Below are 9,720 nucleotides of genomic sequence, written 5' to 3'. Positions count from 1 at the left end.
TGTTAACAAATACACGATCAATTTGGAAGCCAATACTTATTGAACAAATACCATTCAAGAATATATCACCACAAGAACACAATATGAAAGATTCATCCTGCATTTAAATTGGCATAAAAATGGGTATAGTTTACATTAATCTATGATTCTAAGACTAAATTCGGGACCAAAAAAGATTCAGTGTCTACACTCGTGTTCTATTTTTCGAAATATGCACTTTGGATAAGATGATAGAGGATGGAAAATATTTACTATGTCTCCCAGTTTGGAATGTTTGCACTAGCTTCGTTCACCATCTTTACAAGGGTCACCTGCACACATTATCATAAGCAAACAACACATTAATAATGCTTTCTATCATGTTTCTGTCTCAGATAGACAGCACTAGAAGAAAGATTGGACAGAACCACTGCTAGTGGTATATATAAAACTGTAATCAAGTCTCAATGTATGAGGTGTTTCTCAATTCTAAAACACATGAGATCAAGGAATTAATCATTGCTTCTGATGCACTGATACTTAGATCTGTGTCACCTATCCATATTTATATCTCATACTTTAGACACTTTAATAACAATTGTTCATAAAGTATCAATCTATGAAGTACTAATACTTTTATAATCACAATACTCCATAACTTTCTATTTTGACAATGTGTTGTTTGCATCAAAGACCATTAGAAATGAAAAATAAAACAACAATCTTATGACTATATCAGTGTAATTATGTATTGATACGACACGTGTATCGAATACATGTGATGAAACGTGTATCGGATATGAACCGTATATTGAGTATGAAATGTATATTGGATACGACACACGTATCGGATAAGCCAATACACTTATTTTGAAAATAATAGGATACGGTACGTAATATATCGGATAAGCCAATACACTTATTTTGAAAATAATAGGATACGGTACGTAATATATGTATATTGAAAAATGTATACAAATTCTTAAAAACATGATAAATATATAACTGCTATTGTGTGAATCCAAATTAAAATCACATGTATTAAATGTCAAAATAAAAAATTATAAATTATAGTCAGCATAAAAGTAATACTGTTTTATAAATTAGATACTTCATTGATAAGTATTGACAAAATATTTTAAAGTATTAGATATGGAAACATGTTAGACACGGATACGTGACACAAATTGCATTGTATGGATGCTTTCATTACTGATTCACATTCAGACAGTAATACATGCATGCTGATGGGGAAAAAATACCTTCTCACTTTTGTGCAAGTAAAATGAAAACATGTATGAAATTACAGACAGAGTTTCTCAAAGGATCTTATGTAAAAGTTTTATGGTAAGTTCCATGCATCAGGAAAAGGTGTTCTAGGTACATATTATTCCAATAAGATAGGATAAAGTGCTTAAATCAATAGGCAAGTCCTACATACACATACCACACTTTCAGGAACTCCTGGTGGGGGCAAAGGCAAGTTTTTTGGTGGAGGTCCTCGTAGATGTGACCTTTTGTCAAATCTCCACTCACCAATTTTGCCATAAGTCAATTCACCCTGAGCATCATGAAACACACTAGTGAGACAAAAGTATATCTGCTAAAGCAAAGTTCAAAATAGCATAGCAGGAAACAAAAACAGATTTGACAAGTTCAGATATCTGTTCACTGAAGGCAAATTTATGACAAATGTTTGAAGATCACAACTATGCAATTCAGGGCAAAGAAATGATTTTACCTTCATATTGTAGTCACACCCGTAAGTATAATGAAGTATGTATTTCTTTCCAGTTTCAAGATCCCAGGGTGGCTGAAAAGTCACAGACAAGAAAAGCAGAACTAGAATTGGGTAAGCTTGTCATTTATAACACAAAGATTAAACACCACATCTAGAAACATGGTGTTATGCCAAACCTGTAGCATGAAGTCTTTCCGCAGAATGTGCCTCACACCATGCAGAGCAGATGCTACAGCATAAGCATACCTTGGTTCCATAAGAAGAAAAAAAAACCATTAGCATAAGCATCAAACTATCAGTTTCAGCATCTCATCTAGAAGAAAAATATCTGCAACATTAATCGGTTATGCTGTAAGACATACATTTCTAGCACCCATCCAAAAGCCTTATCAGTCTCTGGGTCCTCTTTCATCTTCAAAGAAATATTCATCCAAGTAGGAGCAATCTTTGCTATCAAATCCTGAAAAAAAAAAAAAAACCCAGAGAAGTGCATACATAGAAAGGAGTTTAGTTAGGTACATTGCATTGCATGCATATAAACAAAGAGGGGTGGTTGAGAGAAAAATCATCTTATCATTTGATAAATTATTAGACCCTCAAATATCCAAGTTCATTTTTTATCATCTAATCCTAGTCTAAGGCTGCTAGCACATTGGCAGATAGGATCCACCAACAAAAATTCATTCTTTTCATAGATTCTGAATTGGGTCTATCATCAATATGAAATGGATCGGTGATAAGATGCGGTAATTGACCCTAGCGATACTATCTTATCGGGTTTGGGATCGGAACAATCAGCATCAAGATCTTTAGATACTGAGGAAGAAATCTACAGTCTAGAGAAGCAGAAAACAGTAACATTGTTAACAACAATAAGACATGGAAAGTAATTCGACTCGACCATGAAAAGAACGGGTATGGAAGAGATTCTACCTTCCTGATAATCACAGGAGAATTGCCAATTGGGTCAACATTTGTAACTGGTCCATATTCCTCAGGATAAAACTTCCTAATGATTTTTTCATTCTGATCAGGTTTGATGTAAAAAAATGGAAAAGCAGCTGGATTTCCTCCATAGGCCAGATTGGGCAGAGGGCGTAAAAATATATGATCAGGCTCTGCCATTAACACATATCTGCATCAAAGGGGAAACAACTGGGTCATAATTCATTACTATAAAAAAAAAGAAAAACAATAGATCACAATTCTTATAGTGTAAGAGATCTAACTCTTCCTCTATTTTAGCCTTTTCCAGCCACTGAACAAAGGCCCATGGCCTATTCAGAACAATGTATCCCTGCAAACATATTATACAGTGCATCAGAAAACATTTAATTTGTATTGACAATAACTAACATCAGAGTGAGACATTCAGTCATTGACTATTTACAAAAATGTTAAAAACATCAATAACAAGAACTTAACAGAGGAACACAAATGTGGAGAGACAAGCCAAAAAAAACTCAAATATGTGTCAAGCAGTTGACATTATTTGCACATTAATTTCTGAATCATATCTATGTTTTAAACAATTGGACCTCAAAATATATGACCCAGCAAACATTTGAAGAATGAACTTTCCAGTATCAAGCTTGTAATAGATTCATCTTGAAAAGACAAAAGGAAAAGACCACCTAAATTTGCATTTCTTTGGTGTTATGTGTGGCCATTAGAAATTTAGTCATGTCAATCATTTCAAAACGTATATTGCATGATGGATTTTAGAAACAATCTACAACTCTCCTCCCTTCAATATCGCTCTTTGAACTATTTCGTTGGCACCAAATCATTTTCTAAGATTTTACTTCTTTCAACAGAGTACCATTGTCCAAAACCCCCAAGCTTTTCATCAAATTTGAAGATTTGAACACAAAGCATGTACATTGATTTAGTGATCATGGTATATCACAATCAATTCTAACAGCAACTAGAACATTATAATGGAAAATGACAGTAAACTCACCCGGTCCAAACCTGCAGCAAGAGGATCAACCACAACTGTGGGAATTTCATCCATCAAGTTATCAGACTTTCCAGAATGTAGAATCCTAGTGAATCCTCCCATCTCTGACCCAGGTAACTTCTTTTGTTGCTTATACCAGTAATACATGACACGGCACTGCCATTTGTTATATGGAGCATCTGTTGCCGTTAATGCCACATGAAAAGGTGCTTTAGATGTCTTCCGATTCTTTACATGATCAGGCATCTCAAGAATGGGGTCAAAATACAATCCACCATCAGCAACAGATTCACCTTCCGAAGATCCATAGTGCCTTAGCATTGTTACCAGATTATACGTGGCAAAGGAAGAACCAAGAACTATAAAAATTATAAGGAATGTTGAAGCTCGTCCCATGGTCTTCCTATTCCAGAGAGATTTCAAAATATCATGGACCTCAACCTCCTAAAAGTTCTTCATAGAACAAACTATGCTCTGAACAAACAAATAGCTCTTCATCAGATTACTTGTTTCTCACTTCTTTGACTAACTAAGTTTCATTCAACACATTCAATCACCAGAGTTAGACAAGTTGAAGAACAAATCAGATTGCAATTGTACAGAAGTAGGATCTAAGTTTAAACGGTCAGATCAGATTATAATTCAACCAGGTTTTCTGGAATGAACCCATCAATTAACTTAACAGCCAATTGCCACATAATTACATTATGTGGTCCCAATCAACCACTTCAATAACTACCTCTCAAAAATAAACTTTTCTTAGAAGCCAATATAAAGAAGAAAAATCATTTTCAAACAATAAAACGGAAAACAAGAAACATGCATACACACACACACACACACTCAATGGATAAGAAAAAAATATACAAATCTAATACTAGGAATAGAATCTTGGCACTGCATGTATAAATCTTGAAAATGAAGAAAACAACCTATTCAGGATAGAAATTCAAAACTTGGGAAGCACTGCAGAAAAGGGTAAAGAGCCGCATTTGATCAAATATCACATACATAAAGTGAAAACCAGAAACAGAAGCAAACCAAGATTCCATCTTGATTTTCATTCCTCGTTGAGGATTCCCGGAATCAATATTGGTTGGAAAAAAAATTATTTTTTTGGTAAAATAACAACAATAGCAATAAAGGTTTCATGGTGATTTCCAAGGAATTGGATCAAATTGCACTGGAAACCACCAATCCCTGCCCAGTGGTGAATCAAAAACAAGATTATAGAAAATGGGTCAAAGCTAAAATTTGAAGTGGCAGCCATACTCCCAGAAAACTCAAATGGGTGTGCAGAAAAATTGCAAAAGTTAAGGAAACACAATAATGGAGACACAAACAGAGAGAAAAAAACGCACCTTTGAATTGTTAGAGTTTTTACAGTGAGATGATGATTTATAGATCAGAGAATGAGAGAGAGAAAGTGAGTTGTAGTTTGGTTGTTCTTCTCCCCCCGATGGAGGCAACACGGCGGCGATATCCTTTTATTAACTAATAACTATCACTTTATGTCATTTTTTTCCCCTTCATTAATTTCTTTAATTTCAATTTAAACCAATTGAAATTCATACAAAAAAGTCAACTTTCAAATGTAACTGATGAAATAAATACTATATATTCCACGAAAGACACTGTCACTATTTTGAGCCTTTTATTTTTTAAGATTGTCGCACAAAACTAGAAAACATGATAAAATAAATATGTAAATACAAATTAATTGATGAACAAGAATATAATTACCAAAGGAGTAATTAATATTATTTTAAGACGTTAAAATGACGTATAAATAAAAAAGTCTTCCAAAAATAGCAATAATTAAAAAGGAACGAAACAAGAATCTGCTAATGTACAGTACAGTTTTAATACAAAACTGTAAATTTGTGGCGGTTTCACTTGTTAAAATATTTAAAGAAATAAATACTAATTAGTGATAGACTTTATGTAAAAATAAATAAATTATAGGATTAAATATATTTTTGTTTCTTAACTTTCGGTGAAAATTGGAATTAGTCCCTCTCCCTAACCTTGACCTAATTTAGTCTTTTAACATTAGAAATGTTTGAATTTAGTCTTTTTAACAATTTTTCTTAAAATTTATTTAATGTTTTAAACGCGTTTCATGAGAGTATTTGAGTTGTTTATCCCGCTAGTCACATTTCCACTTCAATGTTAACTAAAAAACTGTCTTGCAACACATCTGAAACGTCAAATAAACTTAGTAAAATCTTGTTAAAATGATTAAATCTAAACATTCATAAAGTTTGAGTACTAAATTAGGCCATTGTTTCAAAGAGGTCGAATTTTCACTAAAAATTAAGGAACAAAAACATATTTAATCCTAAATTATATAATATTTCTACAAGATTATTGTTATCTTTTTTAAAAATATTATCATGTTTCACGACTAATACTAAATTTTAGAGGAATGTTGTTTACAAAATTTCTAACGCACTTGAAAAAGAAAGCTACCAAGACGCTTTCTTTCATTACATGTCTTTTTTTTTTTCAAATTTTAATAAATTTTAGGTTTCATTAATTTTTTTCTCTTAATTCAATAAGTTTTGTAATTTTTAATTAATATTACAGTGTGCTACTACCTCTGTTTCTGCATAGATACGCAAATTGTAAATGTCAAACCTTGCTTAGTTAAAATCAAACATATTTTTAGTATATTTAGAGATCTTAATGTTTATGAACTACAAATGTACTATTTTTTTCACATTGTGAATAAATTAAATGTCAACATAAACATGATATTCAGATCTAACCTTTTTTTAAAGTAATTATTAAATAGTCAATAGTCAATGGTCATGCAATAATATATACTTACGAGTTTCGTTTTAGAAGATTAAATAAAATTAAATTGATTAAACTGGTTCCTTTGTTTCTGTTTTTTTTTTCAGATATCAACTCATCAAACTATCAAATTGTAATTTATAACTTAAATTAAGAAATTAGCATAAAAACTAGCTTACAAAAATAAAGTAGGGGATTAAAATATAGTTAAATTAATTAAATTTGTATACTTTGCCCTATAAAAATAAAGTTCTGCTAGTTTCTATTTACTTTACTTCTTTGAAGTTTATTGGCAATTTTTAATTTGTATATATTTTTTCAATCTAATGTCTAAATTTCTATTTGTTTTTCAACTGAAAGTGCTTCAGACCTCATTCTATATTATATGCATGTAGTTAATTTTTCATAACAGCTTATTTAAGGAATACTCAGTTTAAAAAATATATAAATTCAGATGCTTAATTAAGAAAATTAAAACCTAATAAGAATTATAATTAATTCAGAAAATTAGGAAATAATTTAACATGTGTACATAAAAAATACGTATTTTTTATTTTCAATTGCAAATGCATGAAAATGAACTTTTCAATGTCATGGAATATTTGCAACATAAATAAAGAATATTTTTTATTCAATCCGAGAATCAAATAACATGCCACACACAGTTAAGTATTAAGTAATAGTTTTAGATCAATGTAAGTTAAAATCGAACGTGTTCATGATAAAAAAGTTTGAACGTGTTTATTTATTTATTTATTTGATTAATTCATCACGCTTCGTTGTTCTTGTTTTGTCATTTTCTACATTTAGTGACTTTATACCAAAATTCCAAAGGTCAAACAAAGTTAGGTGTACTCGAGGTCAAACATGAATTATAAGATTCCAGTGATATTTTTTCTTCTAGTGATGTTTTAATATTATATAAAAATATATGAATTTTATTTCTTAAAGAAAATTAATAATTTTTAGATTCAATAAATAAGAAAATTATTAACATTTGATGGAAGAAAAAAAAAAGAAGAAGAAGAAGAAGAGAATGCTTCGTTTTATTTATGTGTTTACAAAAAAGAAGAGTTTTTGTAAGTATAAAAGAGAGTTTATGAAAATTGAATAATGAATACTTTATTATTTTAACTTATAAGGTTAGTTGTAAATTTTTATTTTTATTTTTATTTTTATTTATTATGAAATATCATATCTCAAAATTTTATTATTTTTAACTTTTTTTTTTTAATTTTGGAATGATTATTTATCATTTTCTATTTTAAAGACCGATATTAGAATATATATTTACAATTCTACTTAATTAAGCTTTTTAATTTGATTATTTTTTTTTTCTAGATCTAAAATTCTCTATTTTTTTTTTTGGTTGCATGAGTAAGGTTATCAATACGGTTATGCCCTATGTTAGATACTTGTGAAATTTTGAGAACCCTATGTTAGATACTAAAGATTGTCTATATTATGAATTTCTGGAGAATTTCTTTTGATATTTAAAGTAAATATAAGTCTTTGATTGTTTATATTGTAATTGAAATATTTATATTGTTTAGATACTTGTTCACAAGAAGAAATGAAGGACATTTATGACAAATACATTTATCCAGAGGAGAAAATAATCCAATTACAGCCCCTTCATCTGCTATTTTACATAACAGGTTTAGAGGACTTAGTCTAAGCTTTATAGATTACACAAATATACCACGACTTGACCTAGAACAAGAGAGGTTAACCGAGAACAGGCATAACACTTCAGCCATTCCGGATAACGAACATATTTCCATGATGAATATCATACAATACGAAAAAATTGAAGACGATGAAATGACTGATGAAAAATGGAATCATCATCAGGCAATTATAGCCATGTACAGACAAGGATCTTTAGATTCCTCTACAAACACAAATATTGAAAATATTCATGAAGAAACAGATAATATCATAGACTATTTTCTTAATAGTCTATGTTTAGATAAAGAAGATAACTCTTCAGTAATATCAGAACCTTTATCTACAATAGGTTTCGTCAATACAAGTGTAGGATCAGTAAATCCCAATAGTTACCAGTTAGAATATGTTGGCACACAAAGTTATTCTACTAGATTCATACCCAGGGAATCCCCAACAAATGTCACTTTTACAGATAATCAATATACAACACATGGAAAAAGGCTCCCAATAGAACCAAATTTCCCATTGCCTAATCTTTTGTTAAACATAGGAGGAATTGGCCCTCAATTGTTACCAACATACATTGAACAATGGACTGCAACTGTAATTCGTGATTATGGTATCCATTATGAAAAAGAAGTTCAGTCTTCACAAGACATGATTGCCAAAGGAGAAACCTACTTAAGTGATATAGATAGAGCATGTTGGGAATCTTTTAAAAAGAATTACCCAACAGAATTAAATACATTAGTGATCGAACCAGGTTCTAACATTTACAATTTTTGTTCTCTAATACAAAGATTACTCACTTCTCAATCTGCAAATAATGGGAATACACTCAGACAACAAATTTATTTAGGACATCTAGAAAGATTGTCTATAACATATTTTGGAAAAATTAAAGAATTTTTACAAGATTATCTCATGTATGCTTCCATAGCCGGATGTTTTCATGATATAAGTGTTGGAGAAAAGATGTTTCTCAAACTTCCGGGAAAATTAGGTCAAAAAATTAGAGAATCCTGGAAAAACGATGAGGTAACTCCTGTAACATCCCTATTTTTAATAAACTATATTATTTATTTTAAATAAAACACTTAGAAAATCTTCTATGTTTACTAATGTTTTGTATTTTATTATGATGTAGTTTAAGCATTAAAAATATTATTAAATAGGTATGTGTAAAAAAAAATATATGAAGAATTTTCTAAAAGAGAAAAAAAATATATAGAAAAGAAAAAAAATATAAAAAAAGAGATAAGAAGATAAGAAGAAAAGATAAGAAGAAAAAAAAGAAGATAAGATGAGAAAAGATAAAAAAAAAAAAAAGAAGAAGGACCTAAGAGACAAACATTAATTAATGTAGGTAATGATGACTTGAGAAAGATAAGCATGTATAGGCTTATATATACGTATGAGATGAGAAGTTACGGGAGAGAGAAATAAAAGGAGAAAAAGTGAGAAGGAGGGAAAGAAAGAAAGAAAGAAAGAAAGAAAATGGGAGAGAGAAAGAAAGAAGAGAGAGAAAGAGAAAAAGAAAGAGAAGAAGAGAGAGAGAAAGTTTAGA

The 9,720-nt window shown here is 30.2% G+C and overlaps 1 protein-coding gene across 2 annotated transcripts; it reads right to left on the bottom strand.

The window, feature by feature from the left end:
* On the bottom strand, nt 1-5,216 carry LOC114168205 (hydroxyproline O-arabinosyltransferase 3-like). Of its 2 annotated transcripts, none has more exons than XM_028052942.1 (9): nt 5,045-5,216; nt 3,684-4,157; nt 2,950-3,017; nt 2,654-2,855; nt 2,083-2,180; nt 1,897-1,966; nt 1,721-1,792; nt 1,427-1,540; nt 1-311 (listed from the first exon to the last, which is right to left on the bottom strand). In XM_028052942.1, exons 2-9 carry the CDS (start codon nt 4,077-4,079, stop codon nt 252-254), a joined length of 1,080 nt encoding a protein of 359 aa, XP_027908743.1. In that variant the 5' UTR covers nt 4,080-4,157; nt 5,045-5,216; the 3' UTR covers nt 1-251. The 2 variants fall into 2 exon arrangements, with proteins under 2 accessions (XP_027908743.1, XP_027908744.1); XM_028052943.1 differs by having other exon boundaries at nt 3,684-4,212; nt 5,045-5,195.
* Between the last annotated feature and the right edge of the window lie 4,504 nt (nt 5,217-9,720).

The sequence above is a fragment of the Vigna unguiculata genome, chromosome 11, assembly GCF_004118075.2.
Source record: "Vigna unguiculata cultivar IT97K-499-35 chromosome 11, ASM411807v1, whole genome shotgun sequence".
NCBI lineage: Eukaryota > Viridiplantae > Streptophyta > Magnoliopsida > Fabales > Fabaceae > Vigna > Vigna unguiculata.
The sequence above is the reverse complement of the archived record's forward strand: the minus strand, read 5'-3'. Positions and strand labels throughout refer to the sequence as shown.